General features: G+C 40.1%; 1 protein-coding gene across 2 annotated transcripts in view; it reads right to left on the bottom strand.

The window, feature by feature from the left end:
* Positions 1-458: 458 nt before the first annotated feature.
* RUNX2 (RUNX family transcription factor 2) overlaps positions 459-25579 on the bottom strand; it is a 119670-nt gene continuing 94549 nt past the window's right edge. The window contains exons 6-7 of one of the 2 annotated variants that reach the window (XM_054569441.1): positions 3115-3180; positions 459-1549 (exon numbers count right to left, since the gene is read on the bottom strand). In XM_054569441.1, coding sequence (XP_054425416.1) covers positions 1071-1549; positions 3115-3180 — 545 coding nt within the window. In that variant the 3' untranslated portion in view covers positions 459-1070. The remainder of the gene's footprint in view (positions 1550-3114; positions 3181-25579) is intronic. The other variant, XM_054569440.1, reaches the window with a different exon arrangement.

Genomic DNA, 25579 nt, shown 5'->3' with positions numbered 1-25579 from the left:
ATCACATTGTGCCTGGATGAACTGAAATTGCTTAGCAATATTTCAGGTATGGCTCTAGCCCACTGAAGAAATTTGTTATTTCATAAAGAGCACTTTTAGAGACCGAAGTCAACATATCGATACACTAAGAAATGTTTCAAGGGTCCAAATGTCATTAAATAATTATAAATATATCTTTAAAGTTATATGACCATTCACTTAGCAAGTTACCTCAGATTTTACACATATTCATAATTTAAAAAAAAAGAAAACAATAACACACAGCCAAACACAAACACTATCTATACCATTATGGCTATAATAAGGTATTGCCATTTTCAGTTTTGCATAAAAGGAAGAGAGGGGTTTCGGGATGGTATTTCTTTTTGGTTAAATGGGAAAGGCAGGGGTATGGGGGAATATTAAAAAAAAACAAACAAACAAAAAAAAACCTTTCCTGATCAGTATTTTTGAAGTCATTTTCTTAAAGTAAGAAAAAAACTGAACCAAACAGTTCCAATGAGTCCTTGCAGCAGGTGTGAAAGCCAAGTTTGAAACAGTTACACTGCATTGGAAGCATCCGTTCTACCTCTTTTCCCTTTACGTGCACTTCGACCGGCTTCGTAAGCTGGTCTGCAGAGTGCACGGTCCACACACAGCTGCAACCGTGAGGACGTGTGGTTTCAGAGCACAGAGAGGAAGCGGCTTTGCTCTTCTTCCTCCTGAACCTGGAGTCCACCTTTCTGAATTGGCATATGAATAGGTTATTTATAACAGACCAAACACCAGCAACAAAAATACTTTTCCTTTGTTTGTAAAAGTACATTTTTTTTTTCTATTTAAAGAAAAATAGATAGAAAACAATCTGAAACCTGATTATGATTCTCTCTCTCGGGCCTTCTGTTTCTCAATATCTACCCTCTCATAGTTGCAAGAGCATGACTGAATGAGTGAGTGAAAAATCTTCTAGGAAATAGGCACTTTGTAGATAGCTAATTGATATACATATATACGCACTCTCTCTATATATGTATATATTGATACATTTGGGACGTGGCTCCCAGATACCGCTGGGCCACTGCTGAGGAATTTCAATAAGGTCGCCAAACAGATTCATCCATTCTGCCACTAGAATTCAAAACAGTTGGGGAACTGCTGTGGCTTCCATCAGCGTCAACACCATCATTCTGGTTAGGCAAATTTGGATTTAATAGCGTGCTGCCATTCGAGGTGGTGGTGCATGGCGGAAGCATTCTGGAAGGAGACCGGTCTCCCCCCGGCACCATGGGGAACTGATAGGATCCTGACGAAGTGCCATAGTAGAGATATGGAGTGCTGCTGGTCTGGAAGGGTCCACTCTGGCTTTGGGAAGAGCCGGGGTAGGGTGGTGGCAGGTAGGTGTGGTAGTGAGTGGTGGCGGACATACCGAGGGACATGCCTGAGGTGACTGGCGGGGTGTAAGTAAAGGTGGCTGGATAGTGCATTCGTGGGTTGGAGAAGCGGCTCTCAGTGAGGGATGAAATGCTTGGGAATTGCCTGGGGTCTGAAAAAGGGCCCAGTTCTGAAGCACCTAAAAATTATAACAGAAGATGGGGGGAAAAAATCTGTAAATATCAATTAAAATAATGATAGAATTTTTACAAGAAAAAAGAAAACTTTAGCTTCCCAAAAAGGAATAGCAAGCCACAAACAGATCTTCAAATGCACCGGTCACTACCCAGTCATTTTTTGTTTCCACTTCATAGTCTTACCGGCATTACTCCTTAAGCTCTTCGTCCCCAGAGAACCCCAAAGGGCTTTAAAAAGCCAAATGTGTGCTAGGTCATACGTGTAAACCAACCCAACACTTTTAGCATATAGATTCACTCACCAGAGTTTAAGACTGAATCCTCATTGATTTTTTTCTCTCTCTTTTTGTTTCTCCTTGCACCTCAGATATTTGAAAGTAACATTTTTACTACGGTGGACAAGTTTCATTTTCTCAACCGAATATAAAGAAATTTCAGAATGATCAGTTTTGTCATTGTTACTCTTGGCAGGCCCCCCTTTATCAATGAAGGAACTTTAAAAAGATACCCTAACATGTTCCAATCATTTCTTTTCAACTCTTAATATAATTTAAAATCTTGTTTTATTCTCATCTTAGTAACAGAATTTTTTAAAAAATCAAACCAAACTGAAGACAAAGAAGATTATTTATTTATATTACTTATCTGGGGGCATATGGGGAGAATTGAGTCCTTAGAAATTCTCCCAAGGGTCATGAAGGAAATAAATAAGCTTTAAAAGCACTGGGGGGTGGGAAGAGGGGCTTAGTACCTAGAAATCACTGCATTTCAAGCCTTGATAGGAGATACAGGACCTGATTTAGGCCAGGTGCCGACTGTAGCTTTTGTGAAAGGCTCTCTGTGGAGGGGAGATATGAGAAGGGCACCTCACCATCCATTTACCAGGTCCCTGTAGTACGACATTCTATAGAATTCACTTCAGGCCAAACAGGTAACATAGAGGCAAAAATGGTTTCCCCCTGAAATGTGAAGTCCTTTAGCTTCTAAAGCCAACAGTATGCTTCCTCGATAGATATTTCTGGTGCTTAACTTATGAAACCACAGTTATAAACCACTTCGTGTGGAAACTAGTTTCCAAAGACTGGGTCATGATTTTCTAAAATTAACAAAATTGTGACAAGCCCTTTTGTAATACCAGTATTCTTAAGATTTTGGTTGCATCCAAAAATCTTCCCATTCTTTGGATTTCATATATTTGCTTTTCCGAAGCTTTTGTCTATAAGGGAAAGCACTTAGTAATTCTTGAAGGCCTTGGTGGGTTAAGTACTTCTTCAGCTCCATTTTTATTTAGCACTAGTTCTTAGATACTGCAAAACTTCTACTTACTGAAGGAATAACCCTAATACTTTTCTGTAAAGGTGCTGATTGGGAGCTGCTAATTTTTGTTAAAATGCACACTGCCTGCAACCTTCATAAAGTACCAGGGCTAAGTGCCATGATGTGCATTTGTAATAAAAAGTGACTATTTAAAAGCAGTGAAGAGTTAACAAAAGTTGTTCTCACAAATCGCACAGTAGCAATCAGACAGCCCCGCCCAGCCCAGCCCAGCAATGGTTAAAAGTCTCACCTGCCTGGCTCTTCTTACTGAGAGTGGAAGGCCAGAGGCAGAAGTCAGAGGTGGCAGTGTCATCATCTGTAAAATGAGGGGGATGAGCTCTAAGTTCCCTTCCAGCTCTAAGTTCTATCACCGTGAATTCCGTGACAGAAGGAGAAGCAACAGCCTTAGGGGAGGGGGAGGCAGAGAAGTTCCCACCCCCTTGTTTGTCCTTTCCCGGAATCCACAGGCCCAGAGATAGAGGGTAAAAAGCCAGTGAGCAGCTTCAAATACCAGAAGCAAACACTTTCAAGATGACAAACCAAAACTAACACAGTCTGGGCAGTTACTCTCTGCTTTTTACAAATTCTTCCATCCTCAACTGGCCTCTACCTAACCCCTCCCAAATACAAAACTCTGACAAGCTCAAGTTTAAAAATCTAGAGGTAGTGATTATGACAGAATGGCAAATGGGAACAGATGAGATTTAACATCTCCCCGCCTCACGCATATGAATTGCCTTACGGGTATAAGCACAATATGGAGGCCACAGATGTTCCTCAGCCAGTCTTTTCATTGCTGAGCATCTAGGTGAACTTGAGCTGGCAGAGCTAATAGTTAGAGGCGGGCCACTTCTGTACATATTAAGTTCAATGCTCAGATCATGTGAAAGAAACCAGAATAATGTGAGCAATTTCAAACAGAAAGAAGTCACACTTAAAATATCGGTGTTTGCCCCCTATAGGAGCAAAGAGCTCACTCAGATAGTCCTGCCATGTAAAAAATGCTTCTCGTGGATATTTGTACTTAAAATATATTGTAGTCACAATTAAAATTCCATGTGGTTTCCCTTATTTTGATGCAGAAGCGTCATTAAAACCCTTTATGTGGGGCCCTGCCAGTAACTCCACTATGGTTTTGAATTTATCCCTCCACCTTCTCTACTTTACCTGATACATTTTGCTAATGTTTTTATTATCCATAACATGCTGGGACCGCTGTACCTTTTTAGTTTATAGATGTCGGCTAATGGAAATTGACATTCATTCTTCAATTAATGAGCTCTGGCTGTGGTTTATAGAAAATAATGCAACAATTCCGTGAGGTTTACAGAATTTTGACCAATCATTTTTGGTCATTTGAAACTATAATGTCCTGAGGAGTAACTCCTTTCGGGCAAAAAGAGCTAATGCAAACATTAAAGAAATTATACAGTAATTTTTATAACTTACAAAATATAGAATTTTCTGGAATTTGCTTAGTAATTTTGTGTTAACAAGAAATGTTTCTGAAACATACTGTAGTGTGTTCTGTATGAAGAATACTAACAATGCACTACAGGAGATCACTTACGCCTGCAATTTTCAATGGGTGTGCCATGGCAGGCAGAGCGGTGTGCGGCAAGAACTTTTAAAACATGCAATACCTGACTATCTAGTCAGGGCACTGACCTCTCTTCCTTTAGATTGTCAAATTAAAAAAAAAAAAAGGCAATCGCCAACGCAACAATAGCCGTTTGGTGTGAATGAATCAAAATTAAACCCCTTCTTTTGTCAGATCGGCAAAAAAATGTAACATTTTTTGGTGTGCTGCAGAATTTTAGTAATTAGTTTATGTGTGCCATGAGATGTAAAAGATGAAAAATCGCTGCCTTATGTAACAGCCTCTGGGAGGGAAATAGAAAGAACATAAACCCCTTCCTCATCTTCAATTTATTTATAACTGTTGCAGAAGTAAATGATACAATTAAATTTTCTTTTATTGAATAGAGTTGTATCTAATACTTCTAATTTCTGTTTTGTACAACTCAGGTTTCTTTTAGACTGCCTCCTTGGGTTATTTTGACGTTGTGTCCTAAGTTATTCATTCCTGCGTCACTAGCCACATTACACTTACAAGTTAAAAAACAGACCTAGATATTATAACAACTAAAGTAAAGAAAATGTAATATCTATTTATTAAAAGGGTAGAGATGAAAACCTGGAGGGTTCAGAAAGTACTATTACCCCAATCTAACTTTATAGATGTAAAACCAAAGCTAAATAACTGCCCCAGGGATGTGCCTTGGAGCCTCCAAGCTCCCCAGAGACAGTCTGAAACTCCTGACTATAAGCCACTGATTAAACAAACCCAGTGCTGCCAGAAGTTACTTGAAGCCCATGACAACCATGGTGTATCTTCCCAATGGGCTGGTTTTACTCAGCCTGGAGTCAGGGTGCACTGTACAACAAATGTGGATAGGATATGGAGTATATGCAACACTTGGGTGAATTTTTAGACAAATGAAAAATGACTTGAATAAAATTTTGCACTTGTGAAGCTTTGGGCTATGCCTCCAGATCCCCTAGGGCACCCACTTACCTTCCTCTGCTGGTTGGGGTGCTCTGGTGGAAAAATCCAAACCCCTCATCTACTGAATAGATAATCCTAATCTAACCTATTAATAAATAGAAAAGCTGAGGTCCAGAGAAGGGGAGCTACTTACTCTACGAAATCACACAGCTTAAGAGAGGCTAAGCCACAAACTAGACAGATGTCTTTGCAATCTTAGTTACCTTCAAGAAATTTGGTTAACACAATCACAGGCATATATTTCCTACCTTAAAAGTCTATTTGCCTAAGTAAATTCGCCTAAAAATATTTAAGTAGGCTCTTCTGGTGCCTACATGTTACCTCAGTGAGAGTTACTGTCTTTGGGATACTATTAAGAACTCTTTTAGGTCTTGTTGTTGATCTAACCTACTAAATAGTGAGCAATTAGTTCAGTTGCTCACGACATAATGTGAATGAGACCAAGGTCAAGGGTTCGAGTCTCTTAGGACCTGCTGGTTTCCTACAGATGCATTTCATTCCAGACCTGCTATCGGCACCCCTAGCCATAGTCAGACAGCGTGCAAGTGAATAGAGAGGTCACAAACGCAGGTGCAAAAACCTTGCTTGTTAATACAGCAGCAGCAGCAAACGCTTTTCACAGCCTCATATACATGGGGAAGAATGTATTAACAAAACGCCCATGAAGCACAAACAAAAAGAAAATCAGTGTTAAAAGAAAAAAAAAATCTTTTCCCTCCCACCCAGGGAAAAAGAAAATTAGCCTCTCTTTACCCACCCAGGTTTCTTGGGTCTTCAGAGCAAGAAACTGTGGTGGAAAGAACTGAAACCAAGATAGGGAAAATAAAAAGAGAACCTCTGACCTTTAATCCTCACGGCCTGCAATCCCCTCGCTCAGCATCTCACACACACTGCTTTCTAATGCTCGCGATCTTGGGTGACGCTTAGTTCCTAACTAAAAAGTAAGCTGTTGAGGGCAGAGATCTGTCTAATCCTTGTTTCTCTCTCCTTCGGTGCTTAATAACAATACTTGATGTTTCCAGGCCTTTACCTAGTACTTTAACATACATTTTCTCATTTAGTAGGCCCTCAACAAATAATGGTTGGTTGAAAATGAGCAAGGAGATCTCTGCAATGAAAGGAAATAGTAGTTTCTAAAAAATAACAGACTGGGCACTTGCCATATCACCCTGTCAGCTAGAAAACACTGTACCTATGTCTCTTCCCCTGTAAGCAGTGGAGTTTACAAATCCCAGCTGAGGCAGAAGTTCAGGGCAGAGAAAAGGAAAAGAGGCCTAAATCCAGGTGGGACATACACTAGCATATTTAGAGTCATCTGTCTTACTTTTTTAATGCAAGGGCATGAATGTACATAATGAAAAGCCATCATACTTCTCAGCAATGAGGTGTGAACTTCAAAGCTTCATTGGGGCCTTTTAAATGGTAGGAGTTATTGCTCTGACAAATCTCAAATGAAGCCCAAGTACTTTTTATTAACCCCTTCACGGCATTCTTTCTGTTGGAACACATAATACACAAGATCTCTGAAGAACTGCTCTCCTCTCAGAATCTTCTTCCCCTTCTACAACATTGGCTGCCCCCTCCACAACTGCTGTGTTACATAATTTCCAATTTCACTCCTGTTCCAGTAACATTTACTTTCCATAGCATTCTTTTGCGCTCTTTGTCAATACTTTACAAATTATTAGCTGTTTCTTATCATGTTCTCTCCAATAGTAAAGTAAGCTTTGGATCGTAAAGGTCATGACTTATTTTCCTCTCATAATCCTCAGAACCTTCTATATTCTAAGAGCTTAACTTTTTTTTAATATAGATGAATGGATGGAGGGATAAATGGAATAAGTACTGTAAGGTAAAGATGCAGAACTCCGTATAACTGGTACATTTTGACACACTAAAAAAATAAATATTATAAGCATTAGGCAATGTTGATCTCAAACCTGAAATGTAATTCAAGTACCATTCCATACCTATAAAATTTTGTAAAATTCTCTTTAAAGAGTGTTAAAAATTTTTCCCAAGGATCCGTACATCACTTGACCTCACATTTCTCACAGGGGCCCACAAATGGCAGTTGCCAGTAGTGAACAGATAGACGCCTCTGTTTTGCCACCTTAGAGCCAGTATGTGTGTGTAAATCTACACTGGGGAGCCATGGGAGAAGAAAAGAAGGAGAAACGGGGCTGGGCCAGAAATGCTTGGCCTACAGGCAGGTTAGTTATTAGCACACTTGCCCTCAGGATCCCAGGGTAACTGCTGCCACTACAGTCCTGTCATTTAACATTTGGAGTAGGTAGTAAAGATGACAGAGAGTAAAGCTCACATGCTGTCTGAATTTCTAGATTAGTATATAGAGCCGTATGTCAGAGTCATCAAGACACAGACGACCTTTGTAGATGAAGAAATGGAAGCCTGGAGACATGGTGGATCTAAGTGACATCGCAAGATTAAAATGTGGTTCTATCGCAGGTCCAAGTGTTCTGCTCTACCTCTGCCGCTCTGAGCAAGCTTGGCGGTGGGAAAGGTGGAGGATGTGCCTTGGGTTTCCTTTTCTGTGAAAACACACCCGGAAGGGGGAAATTTTCTTTCATACTACCTTGCAGACCACACAGATGGCAGAGCCTTAAAACCGGAGGGTGTCAGCCTCAACCAGCAGGCCAGCCACCTTTCACAAGGCATGGCTGAACAACTCTGCAGTAAAGTGGCAAAAAATTAGGAGGAAGCTATTGGTGTATTCGAGTTCTCTGTTCTACTCTACCAAAGTCATGTCCTACTCTTCCTTGGTGTGAACCCCCCTCTTTATGGCAGGACATATACTCAGGACCGACGGCCTTGGAACTTTGTTCATGCTCTCCCCAGACTCACAGCCACCTCTCTTCTCTCTGCCAGACCAAGGTGAGTGAGCACTGTTTATAGAGCTCAGCACTGCACATGGACTTCGCAGGTACACAAGATCTTATCATCTTTTCTGTACCATATACATCTTGAATATTTATGATGTACGTTCTACCTCTCAGGGCATTTTAAGAAATTGTCATTGGTTTTAGATAGTATTTTCATTTTCCAACTAAAGGGAAAGCAAGTTAATAAGAACCTTGTATCCCTTTAGATCCTACCTAGTCCATAGCATGGTGCTAAGAAAAGACAGGTGCTTCCAAAAAATGTGCTAAATGACTAAATCACTAGCATAGTCTCAAAGCAAGCAACATGACAGAAGCAGAAATGCTATGTAAACATTACCCAAAATCAACCTTAGACAATATGCAAACCATTACTTCGTATTTTCTACATTGAGGTTTTAAGGGATTTTACATCAATTTTCTTAATTTCCCTGATTTTGTTTCCCCACACTAAAATGGTCAGGTATCTATCACTAAATTGGTTTTATTTTTAATTTCATTAGATAACAGCTAGAAAAATGTACCCTATATAAGAGAAATGTAATGGGTCTTGCTAATGGAGAAGAAATCAACAAAATGAGAATTTGAAATTAATTTTTTAAGATAATAAAGGTCAGACTAGCAAACTCCATAGTTTTGCAAAAGAGAGGAAAAGTGCCTCAACTATCCAGTATAAATATTTATTTTCCGTGTTGTAATGAATTGTACTTTTCCACTGCATGCTCACAAATTCTGAGAGACCAGCTGATCCTAAGGCTAAGAAAGTATGCTATGCTGAAGGAAAGAGAGAGGGGAAAAACCCCAACAACCTGGCAATTTTCAGAAACTTCAACCATTCCTTAAACTCACCCAAATTTTGAGGATATTGTTGGAATGACATATTTCCTCTTTGTGAAGGGAAAGGAGGCAGGCGGTAGAAGAGGTGCGAGTGTATGTGTAAGGCATGTAGGGAGGGAGAGTAAGAGAGAAGTCAGGAACCAAGCAAGGGGTTGGGGGTGGGGGGAGAAACGGAGGAAAAATGAGAGAGATCTTGCTAGGCCTTGATTAAGAACTTTTTAAAGGCTAGGAAGGGTGGATAGTCTTTGAAACCAGATCCGCTGCAGGAAGGAGGCCAGCACCCAGGACACCGTGTCTTTCAGAAGAGGCCACCCACAGTGCCGTGGCGGTCATATGACTGCTCTGTCACATCCTGAAGCCATTTCCAGCCATGCACACGTCTGTGCTCCCATTTAGAGAGGATGGGATATATTGGGAACACACATATGGAAACACTTTCAGAGAATCAGTTTCCATGAAATTCATAATGAGCCAAGTGGCTTCAGATGTGGTTGCGTTCCTCCGATTAGCTAGGGGAAAAAAAAAAAGGAAAAAAGGAGGAAAAAAGGGACAAATCCACCCTTTCAGACCTTATTTCAGTTTCAGAGAAATTAAAAACCACTAATGACTTATGGCTACCAAAACATGGAGCCACAATTGAGGGAGAGAGGGAACTAGGAAAAAGAGGGAAAGAGGTTTAAAAGGAACAGCCCATCTCTCCTAAAAACAGCAGATTTAATACCGGTAATCTTATCTTCAATCAAGAGAAGGCTATCCTGTGATGGTATCTACCCGGAGTGGATGAATTTGCTGACATCCTGGCAGAATGCGGTGCGCGTGCGCACGTTGCCGTTGCGGGGAGGGCGGGGTGGGGCTATGCAGAGGGAGGCGGAGGCTAGCTCTTATTTGATAACATATGTGGCCAATTAAGATTATTTTTAAAATTGCAACTAAATGATAAATTGTTCCTAAGTAAATCTTTCAAAAAAGCTCGAATGCCGAGGAGACAGCCTGGTATTTTCCTGTGGCCTGTGCTCGTGGTAACTCAGATTATATTAAAAGCAGAAATTTATGAACTGGTTGAGATGTTATATATATATTAATATTAGCCTCCGAAACTTAGGTGAAGGGAGGGCATGGAATACAGAAAGAGGGTAAATGGGGAAGGGTTTTTAAAGAGTGACATTTAACTGATATTACTAAGTCAAAATACTGTTTTTATATTAAAAACAAAAAACTGGCTTATAATGGGGTAAAATTCCCAAGAATTTTAAGATAACACTTTAGACTTGAAAATGCTCACCTTGTGGGAGCTGGGGCTCTTTGGGGTTATGTCAACAAAGTGGGAGAGCAGGGGCTGCGGAGGGGCTGTGGGCTTCCCTCTGCCCTTTGGGGTGCTTCAGTGGAAAAATCTGAGCAGTGTTTCTCTCAAGCTTGGGAGCAAGCCTAAACCCATTGTTTAGGAACGCTCTGACTAAAGGCTGCTTGATGATGGGCTGGGAACCAGCCGTGGCTATTGCTTAACAGACCAGTCTTTGCTTTGCTCCAACCACAGGACTCCTGTAAGTGCTTTCATGTCCACAGTGTCCCGCCCGTGTTACCAGTTTCACTAAGAGGAAAGCGGCTAACCGAGCGGCTGAGATGCCGTGGCTTCGATCTGCCGTGGCTTCGATCTGCAGTGGCTTCGATCTGCAGTGGACCTTTATTGAAACACACGTTACAGCTTATAAAAAAATGTTTGCCACTCCTTAAATCCTCACCACAGCCTTGTGAGGTAAACAATGTCATTAACGTTATAGCTGACAAACAGGCTCAAAGACGTGAAGTGATTTCCTCAAGGTTACAGACAAGTAAGTGGTGACTCTGATGGGTCCCAGACCTAGAGGGCTGAACCACCAGTTTCCTCCAGGATGTCAGATCCAGTGCCATTTAAATGCAAATTCCAACAGACTGGCCACGCTTACCTGGAGGGCAAGGATGAAAGGGTTCCGATCAATTTTCAAGGCCAGCCCAAGGGATGGAGATAGGGATGGGAGGTGGAATGGGGGGACCGATGTGTGCCACCTATCTGCCATGCTGGACTCAGCCCCGGAATTCTAGTTCTGTCTACCACTGACGTTTGAGTGATCTCAAACAAACCTTGTAAGTGACCTGGGCAAAAGCACATCTCCATCTCCAAAGGGCGTTCCTTGTTACTACTGGTTCTTTTTGAAGTAATAGAGCCAAAGAAGAAGGAAGCCGAAAAGATTGAGTCCAAGCTACAAGACAGGAGAACCAGAATCCTGAAATTCCTGATGAACTTCACACACCCAGCCCCAGGCCCCAACTCTTCTATAAAAGAATATGCCTGTTGCAGTGGGAAAAGAGCAAATAATCACTGTAGACGAGACCACATTCCACCACCCTCTGAATGCGCACACTTGTGTTTTCAGATGGAGCTTCAATTTGCCACTCCTTAAAGCAGGAATAGATCTGCTCCTTCAAATATAGCACCAACCCTATCCCACACTATCCCTGCAACTGAGTCGAGCACTGATCCTGAGAGCCCAGGAAAAGGGAAGAGTTGGCTCCAGGCAGCCCCTGCCCCCCAAGTCTCCATCACAGAAAACCTGACAAGCTCTGGGGACAGGTTTTCAAATATATTAGATTGGGCAAATATCTGGGGGCTTTTTCCATAAAATAAAAGACACATTTTCCATTTTCATCAATTCCCCAAGAAACCCTAAGGGACTTTATTGATTTGGATATTTTGAGTATGTCAGTTATCTCCTGCCATTGGCGTCTAGTGGGCGGGGGCCAGGGCTGCTGCTAAACAGCTTCCAACGCATAAGACAGCCCCACAGCAAAGAATTCTTTGGCCAAAATGGCAATAGTGCCAAGAAACTTCGCAAACCATTTTTGACACATTCAATCAGTCACAGCACCTTCTCCATACACTGCATAAATCTTTTTTTGAGTTTCAGTTGCATTGATACCTTTCTGGAAATAATAAAGCATAATACACCAAAAATATTGCATGTCTTCCATCTTTAATATTAAAATGGCTGCACAAAAATTCAGCAATTTTGGTAAGTTTTTTAAAAAATGAACACTGCTATGACAGCTGTCACAATACAGTCTAACAAAACTGTTTGGAATAAAGCTAAAGACAACTATCACTACTAAAGTTGTCATACAGAAAAAAAAAAAAAAGTAACGGACTCTTTGGCCAACCCAACAGTTTCCCCTTAAAGTTTCAGTGCCCTGGTGCAGTCCAATAGCCCTGAGGCCATCCTGGACCTTAAAGCGTGTGACTCAAACAACCCGATGCCCCAAGACCCAGAACTTGAACCAGGTCACCAAAATGCCATTGCCTCTCTCTAAGTCAGCTCAAAGAGGTATGGCTATCCCAGTCCTAACACAACCCATATTGAGGTAGGATCAAAGCCACAGGCTTCAGCTTCCTCCTGTATCCTGCCAGCACCTATCCTTATCTTTGCCATCTCTCCTTATACAATCAGGTATATCTACTTACCTGATCCCCAGTGCAGGCCTGGGCTGCTTAGGCCCTGAGATTGGCCCCTGTCCCAAGAGAAAAATATAAGAGGCTTCCTGGTTTTGACAGAAGGTTGCCTTAGGATCATGATCCACTTTTGTTTATGTGATGTATCTTCTGCCCAGATGGCTTATCAGGGTTCCTGAATCCTTCTCTTGTACAACTTTCTAGTTCCTCAAAATTTCCTTGTTCATGACTGCCTACCTGTTCTGTGACTTCATGTCACGTCCTTTTCAGGTATGTGCACATTTCTAGATCTCGTATTGGGCGCTCAACAAACTTTTGCTGGAACAACAATCTTGTCCCAACTTACCTTTCCAGTCTTGCCTCTCACTCTACTCCTTCTTGAACTCTACAGTCCAGTCAAACTGGACCCTTTTCCATTTCCTGTGCTACCCTCCATTTCCCACCTTCGTGCCTTGGTGGTTTGTATTCTTCCCTTAGCCCTTAGTGTCCCCACCCCACCCTATGGCAGTCCCTTGAAATTCTAAGCAGCCTTTAAAAATCTACCTCACTCTGCTGTAGACAGTCTTTTCATGTTCTTGCTTTAGCCCATAGTAACCTCTCCTTCCTCTTCACTTAGTTCTTCAGTTGTATCTCATAGAAACCCACATCCAGAGAAGCTACAATTGCCTTATCACTTTTACTAGTCTACAATATCCTTGAGAACAGGAACTCTGTCCTACTTATCTTTAAATGAATTGCCGCCTCTCTCAGAGTGACATACAGAAAGCATTTAAGTGATTGTATGAGGAAAAAGGGATGAGTATATTGGGTTTGACCTAACTTTGTCTCTGATTTCTTCCTGTCCATCTTTAGCTAACTGCTTTTCCTGACCTACTATGCCTGCATTTACCTGGGCCTAAAGGACTCAGTTTACTTCCAGATCCACAGCTCTGCTCTGATCACCAGCTTTGGCGCGCTTCTCTAATTCTAACCTCTTCTCTGGTTTATTCCCTTATAATAAGAGTAAAACCTTTTTCTGGCTTTTTCAGTCCCAAGCAAACTATTCTGTTCCCCATCAACAAAGACTCTTAAAAATAATCACTGAATTTAAAAAGTCTCAAATTTATATATTGCTTTTTAAGTTGTCACTGTTTTTACATACATCCAGTTTTACCTTCACAAAAAGGCTGTGAGGTAGGCATGACAGGTACCAGCTCATAATGAAGCAAGGACATGACCAATTAGTGGCAGAACTGAAATTAAACTGTTAGGTTTCCCCATTTGTGTCCCTTTTCCCCACTAGATTTGTTTCCTTAGCATCTCCTACTTTTCACCCTAAGAGAAACTTAGATAGGAGAAAGGATGTTACTTTTTTAACAACAGGGGACATTTCAATTCAATTTTTAAGACAGTGCTGACGGGCATGCCTTCTCACATCAGAGGTTTAGATCCAATAACATCAGAAACCAATCTACTTACTACCTTTTATTGAACTGAAAAAATGACTCACTTTGAAAAGAATTTCTTTTTCTGTCTTGCTAGAATTTAGCCTAAAACCATGCACAAGAGTCTTCGTACTATCCTGAGACAATTCTGCTTATGTAACTTCCGAAACCCAATGTCGTGTTGTAGTAACTCGTTCCTCTGACAGTCTCAGAGTTTTTCCACTCGAGCCTTGCACACAGAATTAACTCAAAACTTCTGCAAGAAAAACGTCCCTTTTTGAGTTTGATTTGGCATCAATTTCAAAGAACTGTTTGTATATTTTAGAATATGTAGAATTTTCCTTTGATTGAAACCTCTCTTAACAATGGACAAGAGATGATTTCTTTTCTGAGTAATTTAAACAAAAACAAACACATCTTAGTTACATAGAGCCTTGTTCTCAAAGTGATTTTTTTTGAAAGAAATCAAACCCTACAGATTGTTAAGCATTTGGCAAAAGCCTTCAAATAGCCAAAGCCAAATAGTGAGATTTTTCCTTGTTGAGGGAGATAAACAAATACTAGAGCAAATCGAAAAAGAAAAAGAAAAAAAAGGACCTTCTTTCACTTTCTACTCCGCTCGATACCATTCCCCTCTCAATACATACACCCACCCCTTTAGAGGGGTTGTATCCTCAATGTTTATTCCTGGTGCTATAGTAATAAACTTGCCACAAATAGACATTTTCAACATCTGTTTGTGGCTGCTCCCAGACTCCTTATATGTCTTTGGGACACGAAGCCCTCTGTCTCCCAAGTGTAAACAGACAAACCTAATTGTGTATTAAGGTGTCTGAGAAGAGCTACTTGTTTTGATGACAAAAAAAAAAAAAGAAAAGAAAAGAAAGAAGAAGAAAGGAAGGAGGGAAGAGAGGACGGAAAGACTGAATGTGCTGTGGGACAAACACCCAGTAGAGCAAGTTCTCTGTCTGCCACAGACAAGAACCCAAGCCCCATTTTTCCTAGCTTGAGAATACTGTCCACTGATTCCACTGCAGATGTGGACCAACATTGCTGATGACTGGTCAAGAGAGACGGTGCTGTCACAGATAAAGGGCAAAATCTATTCAGTTTCCTGACAAAGATCTGATTTTAGGGTAAAAAGGGGAAAGGAACGAAGGAGGAGGAGATAATTTGGGGGTAGCCTTTTCTTTTTCAGATGACAATGGTATGTGCAGCAATAACCAAAAAAAAAAAAAAAAAAAAAAAAGGCCAGCAGCCTATTAGAACCATAGCAGGAGAAAATGATTCTAGAGCACTGGGCTAGCAGTCTGGGCTGTGGGTCCTGGTCACAGTGCTGCCCCCACAAAAGCAGGGTGATCTTGGTGGAATCCCTTCTACTCTTCTGACCCACATAACTCATCAGTAAAATGATGGAATTTGACTAAATCATCTCCAAGCGTTTCCAGCTCTAAAATTCTGATTTTGCTACATACACACAACCTTGAGATTTCTAAAAATACCTTCAAAAATTCTACTAGAAATACTGTTCCTCTTAAGGAAAGTGCCCATTCCTTAAAAAAAACAGTATTGCAGTTTTTGAAAATGAGGTATATCCACTTTGCAAAATATACCCAGGTTTTCTCTCTGAGGACAAAATGCCAATTAGAAAATTTAAATTATCTTTTCCACAGAATTTTTTAAAAAAATAGAATTGTTAACAACAGTTGCAACAGAGACCAAAAGAAAATGGGAACACTGTTTAGCTTTTTAAGAAAGTTTTCATGCCCTGGCTAGTGTGGCTCAGTTGGTTGGGCATCATCCTGCAAATGGAAAAGTCTCAGGTTTGATTCCCAGTCAGGGCACATGCCTAGGTTGCAGGTTCGGTCCCCGGTTGGTACACTGGGAAAGACAACCAATTGATGTGTCTCTTTACAAAAGGCAACAAATCAGTGCCTCTCTCTCATGTCTATATTTCTCTTTCTCTCTCTCCCTCTTCTTCCCTCCCTCCCTCTCTCCCTGCCTTCCCCTCTCTCTAAAATCACTAAGGATGTCCTTGGGTGAGGATTAAAAAAAGGAAGTTTTTCATCATTAAATTTAGCAGTAAAGGGGGCTAAAACTAGCTTGAGGCTCACATTCAATGAGAGACATGATGTGATCTATTCTTTATTCTAGGTCCTTCAAACCATACTGTTCTGACCTGAACTACCATATGTTAAGGTAAAATTAGTAATATTTTATATCGACTTTTCCAACTCTTGCAGTATAGGCTATATTCTTATGCATAATTTAAGTAGCTTAAGTTTCCATGTCTCGTATATAAAAATATACAATTTGAGGTTTTAAGATTTTGTTAATATGTGTATTTTTACCCTCTAGAATAAAAATTAGATTTACAAATTTAGGAGGCAGATTATCCATTGTTATTTCTGGTAGAAATTTAGTGAATTTTATTTATTTTGGGAACTCTGACCTGCATCAAGCATGAACATTGGCTAATTAATGAGGATTATTGGTGTTATGTACCCCGAGTAAAGCCCGAAAAGATCTGTGTGATAAAGTCCCTCTGAGGATGACACCCATGAGCTTTTGTAGGAAAGTCTGGTTCTGACATGGAGATTCTATGACAAATCATATTGGAGCTGAAGGACTTGGGGCTGAGACTTTACTCTCCCACGCTTTCACTATGTGACCTGGAACACGTTTCTGAATGTCTCTAAGCCCGAATTCCCTACTGATACACTAGGGGCTGTCATAATGCTCTATTCCAATGAGCAGCTGTAATGCTTACTTGATATAATGTCTGCGCGAGGACCTTCAGTCATATTTAAAACACTATCTAAATATAATTATATAATTAAATATATAATTACTAATACCAAGTTTTGCTATGCTTATTTTTACTACCTTCTTGGGACTTAGTTGCTATAATTCTTCCTATTTTCCTCTGCACCTAGTTTGTCTTAGGTTCTAACATGATGTTCTTTATCAGGAAGCTTTAAGTGATTTCCGCCATAAGAAAAGCTACTACTACAGATGACCTGAGTGTCCTGGGTCTTTTCAACTTCCTCGCTCTCTGACGTTCCTGAATTACAGCAGTAGAGGAGTCGAAGGTGCACCGCCCCACCAAGGATGGCTCCTCCTTCCTAGTGGGGTCTTCAGGTTTTCTTCACATGTTCTGTGGTACCTGCCAGAGTCTCCACCTCTCCCGGCTCACCCGGCCTGCGGGACAGCGTCCCCTGAGACAGCAGTCTGACCTGCCGTGGGCATTCACCCGTCCTCTCACTGCCCTGGGCCACATGCCTCCTTCTATCCTGTGTGAGACTGTGGGGAGCCCGCAGTCCTCACTCACAGACCGGAGCTGTGCGCATCTCTTACCTCCTCCTGTTTCCCTCAGCGCTAACCTGTTCGTTACACTTGTCAGAGCTTACTTCCATGTGCCTATTTTTCATGAACTAGCGAGCTTTACCTCAACATGAATGACTCCAATTTGCCTTCTCCCTAACCTAAAAGTGGTACTGGCTTGTTTGATTTTTAAAAACTTTTAGAAGTTCTGTAATTTGCAGTTTGAAATTTTACCTTTTTATTAAAATGTTGGTAGGGTGGGATTCACCTTGGTGAAATAGTGTTTTCTTTTAAGCACCAGGAAGCCTGGAGCGGGGAGATGCAACTCAGTCACCTGCAGGGACCCCTGGTGTGAAGCTGCTTTGCAAGCCCCGAGCCAACACCTCAAATAGTAGTTTGGAACGTCTGTAAACGGGCTGAAATGTAACCACCTCTCCAGCTTTCTGGTTCTAAGGTCCTTAAATATAGGCCTAGTCATCTATTCCCTTCCTCACTTTTGTGATGGTTTTCAGTATCATGCTGCAGTGTTATGAAAAAGAACGGTACCAAAGCCTTAAGACTGGAGGGGACCATGAATATTTAGACCACGCCTTCATGTGAAGAGGAGGAAAATAAATTATACAAATCTGGTACAGTCAGGAGTCGGACCTCTTGGTTCTTGGGGAGAAAATACCCCTTTTTCCAGTAGAGGACACTACCTTTAATTTTTTTTCTTTCAAAAGTGATTTTTTTCTTTTTTACAGTGTATTGTCATCTGTTGTTTCTCCCTCTAGTTTGCATCCTCCTTACACTGAAGCTTGTGATTTCTGTTCTCCTCACTATTTTGTTCTAAATGACAAGACCAGAGAGAAAGGTTAAAACTAGGTTTGACAGCCAAAAAAACAGCCAACCTATTGTCCAGAGCTCCAATCTGCAAAGTTTTCAGAGCCCTTGGAATTATTCTAGATTCCCCATCCTATGAGATGCTGATACCTTTGAATGGTATCTTATTGTGAGTCCTTTGGACTTCCAAACTCAAAATAAATCCGTCAAATAAAGTAAATAGATTATTACTCAGGAACGTGCTTCCCAGACCCTGATTTAAAACAAACAAATGTTTGTAACTGTTTTCAGCACATAAATTTCTGCACCTGGGGATCCCAGAAAAAAGAGGAAGCATGTGTCCATGGAGAACAAGACTTCAGATATTTTTTAAACAGGAAATATAAGAACTGCTCATAGTTCCATAAGATCTTAAAGCTCATTTCTAGAGCCATGAATTGAAGGTCTGGGGGAGGGGGAAAAAATCTCTTTTTAAGGTGCAGCTTTTTAAGGATCTAAGGAAGGAAGGATAGCTGACTACAACAGTTATACTAGTAGTCTCAGCTGTTTAAAGGTTCCTCCTTTAACCTTAGTTTGTATTTATAAGATTCTGCTCAGAACATGTTCCTCATCCCTTATCCACTGAAGTTCTTTCCAATTTAAGATATTTCTGTTTCTCAGCCCTGTGGGAAGAAGCTGTCCTGGGTGTTGACTCCATGCAAGGAGGATAAGGGCTGGTATCTCACCTGGCTTTACTCTTCTCAAACGCAGGATGTTAGCTTCCAGGCCTGTTGTAACTAAGCACCAGCCCCTGGCTGAGGAGCCTGCTCACTTCAAGGTTATTGCCACATACTTCTCAGTGTGATCATCTAACGAGCACCTGCATAGCCAGCTAGGTCACACCAATCTAGTGATTTTCATTTCTTTCCATCCTAAAAGCAGTGAAATGAATTGGTGTGTACGAAGACTATCAAAGATATAAAAACAAACTACCTACATTTTAAGAGAATGACAGGAACATACAATGCTGGGTAACCGCTCAAATTAATCTCATCATTGCACTTCACCGCACTGAAATCTGGGTTTGTACGATGCCAAGAAAGGGGAGCTACTGGAAATAATCAGATTAATGTGTCAATGAAAACAACCAACACAAACATTTCAGCTCTCATAATGGATTTCTGGCCTGAATTTTCCAGACTGGTGGTTCTATATTCATTTAATAAGTCAAGCAATTCCTGAATTACCACTTCATTGTGGGGTATATGAACAATGTCTAAACATGAAGTAAAAATTTTTAAGGTTCACTATTATTCCTTTTAAAGTAAACTAACTATTGAGAGAAGCATTACTAAAACATTTGGATGATGCAGGCAAAATACCCTCCCCAACCCGGAGTCTCCATCCCCACCACTCACTGGCAGGCACGAGGCACCGGCGTCTCACCTGGGTGGCTGCCACAGCTTCCTGGTCACATTCCTGCCTCCTCCCTCATCCTCTTGCACAATTCTCCCCTGAACAGCCAGAGCAATCTTTTTAAAATAGAAATCCATTGATATTGTGACCCTGCCTCAAATCTGCCCATGGCTTATTACTGTAAGTACCAGCAAATCCAAACACCTAATCCTGACCAGCAGAGGCCCTGAGTGACGTGGAGCGGGTGATCTCTATGGCCTGAGCTCATCTTCTACGCACCCCAGCCACCCAGCACCCTTCTTCCCACCGCAGGGCCCTTGCTCTGGCCTTGCCCACTGCCTGAATGGTCTTCACAGGGCTAACTCCTTGCTATTTAGATCTCCGCTTAAATGTTTCTTCCTCATCACATCACACTATTTTACCTTTTTCACAGTACATATCCCAGGATGATACTTTCTTATTTTCAAATGCTTACCCTTCCCCAGTAACAGCTAACATTGATTGAGTACCAAGCATTAGTCTAAGGGCTTTATGTATATTAACCATCCTTTAGTCTTCATAACAGGTTGGCGGTATTATTATTAGCCCATTTTACAGGTGAAGAAATTGTGGTACAGACAAGCTAAGTAATATACCCAAGCTCACAAAGCTAGCAAGGGACGAAGCCTAGATTGAAATGCAGGAGTCTGGCTGCAGAGGCTGTGTCTCATCACTACACCACGTGCCAGCAGAAGCAGCTCCCTGAGCCTTTCTGTCTCCTCCTTGCTATATCTCCAGTGGCCAGAACAGTCTCAGATAAATGAGGAAATCTAATGTTGGTAATAATTTGTATTAATAAAGATTTTTATCATATGATCATAAAATACTGTGATAGCAATGTTTCACTAAAAGAATCTTTGTTGTCATTCTAATCATATTTTCTCAAAATATATCTAACTTATTTAACATAGAAAATCTGGTCCTCTGATCCCAGTTATTCTATTATTAACAGATTCACCAGTTTTTTTGTTTGAGTAACCTATAGCTTGTAAGATTCTCATTTCTCCAGTTAAATTACACTTCATTATAACCCTTCCCAGGTAAAACCGGTGTAAGAGGTAAGTTACATAAAACCACACAAGGGCATGTAAAATGTCAATAAAATAAAGTTCCTGATTTTAAACTAAAGCTGGGGTTCTTAAATCTGTCTGCAGACTCTGACACACACATGCACATATATAAGGCTTCACATTGAACAGAAGTTCAGTTGTGGTCAAGGTTTAAATGTATAGTTCTTTGGCATTAATTCACATGACCTTAGGTTGTTTCCCTTCAGGATCAACTGAAGTCCAAGATTAGCTTTTCTTGACATCTACAGTAGTTGTTCCTATTAATTTAGTTCATAAATCAAATACTATAATAGCCTTTATTCTCATTACAAATGAGAATTTATTCAGAATAAATATTTGGTTTTCTGATGTGCTGACTACTGAAGCTTTCTATGATAAAACTTACCCTTTCAGGCCTTATTTTAGATTCACAGATGTTCAAAGCTTTGTGATGTACTTTAGAGAATATCTAGCCCAACTAACTCATTTTACACATGAGGAAACTAAGACGCATAGAAGTGAAGTGATCTGCTCAAGAATATCAAAATTAGATGACAGGTCCTCAATTCACAGCCAAATACGATTTCCAACACAATGTCAATAATTCTATGAGTGTTTAATCACTATGCCATATATCTGAGGTTTAGAAGAGATGTTTTCTGATAAACAAAATTAACAAACACAATTTTATCGAGCAACTGCTATTTTATCAGTGTGGGGTGCACTTTGAGATGCATGTCACAATTTAAATGCTTTGATCACTTGCTGGATTAGAGAGGTTACCTGAGGTTTGACTAACCCTACAAAGGGATATTCACCAACTATATCAATAGTCACTTTGAATGTCAATAGCCTGAGTGTACTAATTAAGTCACAGATTGTTAGATTTCAGCTTGAATGTTTCTTCTTCACCACATCACAAAACAACGCCCAACTGTATGTCATCTACAAGAAACCCACTTTAAATAAAGACATAGATTATGCAGAGCAATGGGAAAGCTCATTAATTGCTGATGGGAATGCAGAATGGTACAGCCACTTTGGGAGACTGTTTCTTACAAAACTAAACATACTTTTACCATGTGGTCCAGTGAGTGAACTCTATGGTGTTTACCCAAAGGAGTTGAAAACTTCTATCCACACAAAACCTACACATAGATGTTTATATGGTACTCACACTACCCATGATGTGGTATAGTGTTACTGAAAATAGGCTTGGAGTAGTTGTAAATATATATTGCAAACTCTAGGGCAACCACTAAAAAAAGGTCTAAAAAGAAACATAACTGATATGCTAAGGAAGGAGAGAAAATGGAATCATATAAAACACTCAGTTAAAACCACAAAAGGAAGAAAAAGAGTGAAAGAAAAAGTAGGATAAAGAACATGGGCAATAAAGAGAAAACAGTACTGAATATGGTAGATATTATTCCCATTCTATCAACACTCACTTTGAATGTCAATGGTCTAAATGTATCAGTTTAAAGACGGAGAGAGTCAGAGTGAATGAAAAGCCAAGACTCGAGTAATCCTTCAAAGATACAGTACCTGTGACACCTACCAACCTCTAAGGTCAGAAAACAACTTTAATTTTCTCTGTTAACTGTCCAGAGGGTCAAACTCTCCTTTTTGGAATATTCCACTGTACTTCTAAACAAAACTTAGAATATACTGTTTTCCTAAGGTGCAGTTAGGGAGCTTACAAGGTTTGTTGTTTTTTTTTTTAATGATGAGTACCACACTATTTAGGCTTCTTTTTCTTTTCCAAGCCTGTTTTTATTTCCTTTGTAGTTTTTATTTAGAGAGGGTTCCTCTTAATTATGCATGGATTTATTGTGACCACATCAATGGGTTTCTCATTGATTTATCATGAATCACTGCTCTCCTTGGCACAGGGTAGAGAGTTTATAACCAACATTATATTTGTTATTATTACTCCATTAACCACAGCATTATTACTAATTACAATAGAGAGCTGGAATGGTGACTGTTTTGGTTGGGGAAAGAGCGGTGAACTTTGGATTCAGAAACATTGGTCTCATTCTAGTCTGCCGTGCTTGGTTGCCCCATTTCTAAGTTGGCCACTTAAGGTCAAGGTCTCTCTGGGAAAAATATGATGCCTTCCTGCTGCAGACATCCTTTGAGATAGTCAGGGGTAATGTTGCTTGATCAGCATTTCATTTAATTTACATTACTTTCATGGATTTAGAGATTAATAGATTTCTTGAGAGTCACATCAAAAATAATAATTGAGACAGTACAGTCAAATGGGTTCCTAGATTTGCCCCAGAACAAGTCCCTTAAATTCTGATTCAATTTAATAATGTATGCCTTACGGACGGTTTTTCAAGAAAATGAACCAAAAAAAAAAGGAGTCTGAAAATGACTTTTAACTATTCAAAATAAAATGCACAAAAATGACTTTGAACAATTAAAACTAAAGTGCTATCATTTTCATTTTATCATACAGGATTTTAATTGTAACAAATGTTTTTTACTTGTTTAGTCACCTCTTTCAAATATACTTTCCTAAGTTTCCCTTTGGGATCATTCCTGTGTATTAACAAACCTAAAAACTAACTTAAAACAATCATGTAGCTTCTCATTCCCTTTTCCTTCCAGCAGCAATCAATCACTATTTCCTGAGAAATTAATGCTCAATGAAAAAAGAAAATAGTACTAAGAAATGGAGGTTTCAATGGTCCTGTTTTCCTTGGAAAAGTAAGTGATATTTATTTTAGCTGATATTATTAGCTGATATTTATTAAGATCCCAAATAACAGTCCTACCAAGACTATTCACATGTACAAGTATATTCATTCTAATGCGGTGACGAGGTGAACACATGCACATGTGCATGTGCGTGTTACAGCACAGAGCTAAAAAGGCGGTTGCTTCCTCTAAAGAGAGCGGAAAATTTTATAATATAATAACTTGCTAAGAACATATTTGTGGAATGGAATGTGAAATTCAGGTATATGGCAACTGTCATGAGTCTCCTATGCAGACCCACCTCCAGACCTAGGAGCCAATTCCTAACGGCAGTCAGGGCATAAGTAATCGTGAAGCATGCAGCACTGACTCGAGGTAGAGCTTTCTCTGCATGCAAGTTCTTCCCATGAGCATCTACAGGCAGAGCATGAAACGAGGGGTTACACAGAGAGATAGCAGAGGATTACAAGTCCAGGCCCTTAGCCTAAAGGAGCTTTCGATCTTGCTGGGAAAAGATAAGATCTTACATATTCTTGTCCTATCTAAAGAAACATTATGAAACCACACATGTCAACAACTGTAATATTTTTCAGTTGAAAAATGTAACTATTGAAGCAATTCAGACTAAAGTATAATCTGAGCAGAATGGAACGGATATTTTTCTTTTTATTTCCTAAAGGAGAAGATTTTAAATTGGTTATGCAGAGGAGCAAAAGAGATCTTGTTTCACTAAAATCTTGAGCATTATTTGCATAATCTGGCATCTAGCTGGGCTGTTACCATAATGTAACTAACTGTCAGATTTGCAGTATGTCATCTCCTAAAGGAGACTAAAAGCTTCCTGAAGGCAGAGACAATGCCTCTATTCACGTTTATTCATTGCCTACCAAAGCTCATTTTAAGTATGCACAAAGTATTTGTTGAACTGACTTGAAATAATTGAAATGAATTCCTTCCAGGCAGGAAGGAATGAAAGAGGCTACTGATATATTGGGTGACATTATAAACATCCAAAAAGTTCTTGAGAGGCAGGCACTATTACCTGAATTAAATAAGATAAAGTTAACAGGAATAACTGTAAATTATCATACTTGGAACTAAAAATCTGTGCAAGTAAAAAACGGAAAAAATGCAGCCAGACAAAGGTGGCTAATAGGAGAAAACTGTAACGTGGTTACCAAAGAACTGAGGGCACCGCAGCCTGCATGAACGGAGACCACGAATGAAGGAGCTCAGTTCTGGATTCTTGGTTCTGGCCTGAACAGGGGCACTGACTAACCGTAGCGCGCCCAGAGACCACTGAGCAGAAAGGGGGGATAGACTGGGAGTGTAGGAAAAATTCAGCCTGAAGAAGATAAGGCTTTTAGAGAAATGACAATTGTCAAAACCAGATCTTTTGCTTTGTTTTAGAGGAATAGTTTTGCTTCAGTTTACAGCCTAGTTAATATAATTTCTATCATTTTCTCAGAAAAGACTTTGACACTTTATTACATGATGTCTATAATTAATGTCAGACTCTAAATTAGAAATAAAAAGTTCTATTTGATCATTTGGTTTCAAGCTGGACCTAAAGTATGTTTTGGCATTATTACTAACTGTTAGCAGCAAGTTCTGGAAACAGATGTAGTCTTGATATGTGCTCTAAATATGAAACACATTGCAAAAAGACTTGGAGATAAAAATACATACTGTGTATGCACACTCTTACTGGGCTATTTCCTGTCCTTATCACCAACAAAAGTTTCTCTTGTTTTGCCGTTTCTGTGTTGTTCCAGGTGAACAAAATCTTCTTTCTTCTTCCCTTTTTTCTTCTACATGCATATCTGCCCTTTTTTTCTACCTTCTTTCCCATTAATATTTGTTTTGGTAACCATTTACTGAGCACCTACTATGTGCTCAAAACTGCTAGGTTATAAGGATTCACAAACATGTTAGACACAGTCATAGTCCTTGAGAAGCAAACCTCCTATAAAAGGGGAAAGGCATGCAATCAAATTATGATGCTAAAGAAATATATGTACATATTAAAGGTGCGTACAGGGTGCAGAGATGAGAAGTGGATGCATGTAGATGAAAGTGGGATCCACTGTGAGGAAAGAGGCCGTTGGGAAAGGGATGCTGGAGAGAAGGATCATCGGAGCCATGCCCCACAGTGCAGATGAA

Source organism: Pteronotus mesoamericanus, unplaced genomic scaffold, assembly GCF_021234165.1.
Source record: "Pteronotus mesoamericanus isolate MK-2021 breed Mesoamerican mustached bat unplaced genomic scaffold, CSHL_Meso_final contig_20, whole genome shotgun sequence".
NCBI lineage: Eukaryota > Metazoa > Chordata > Mammalia > Chiroptera > Mormoopidae > Pteronotus > Pteronotus mesoamericanus.
The sequence above is the reverse complement of the archived record's forward strand: the minus strand, read 5'-3'. Positions and strand labels throughout refer to the sequence as shown.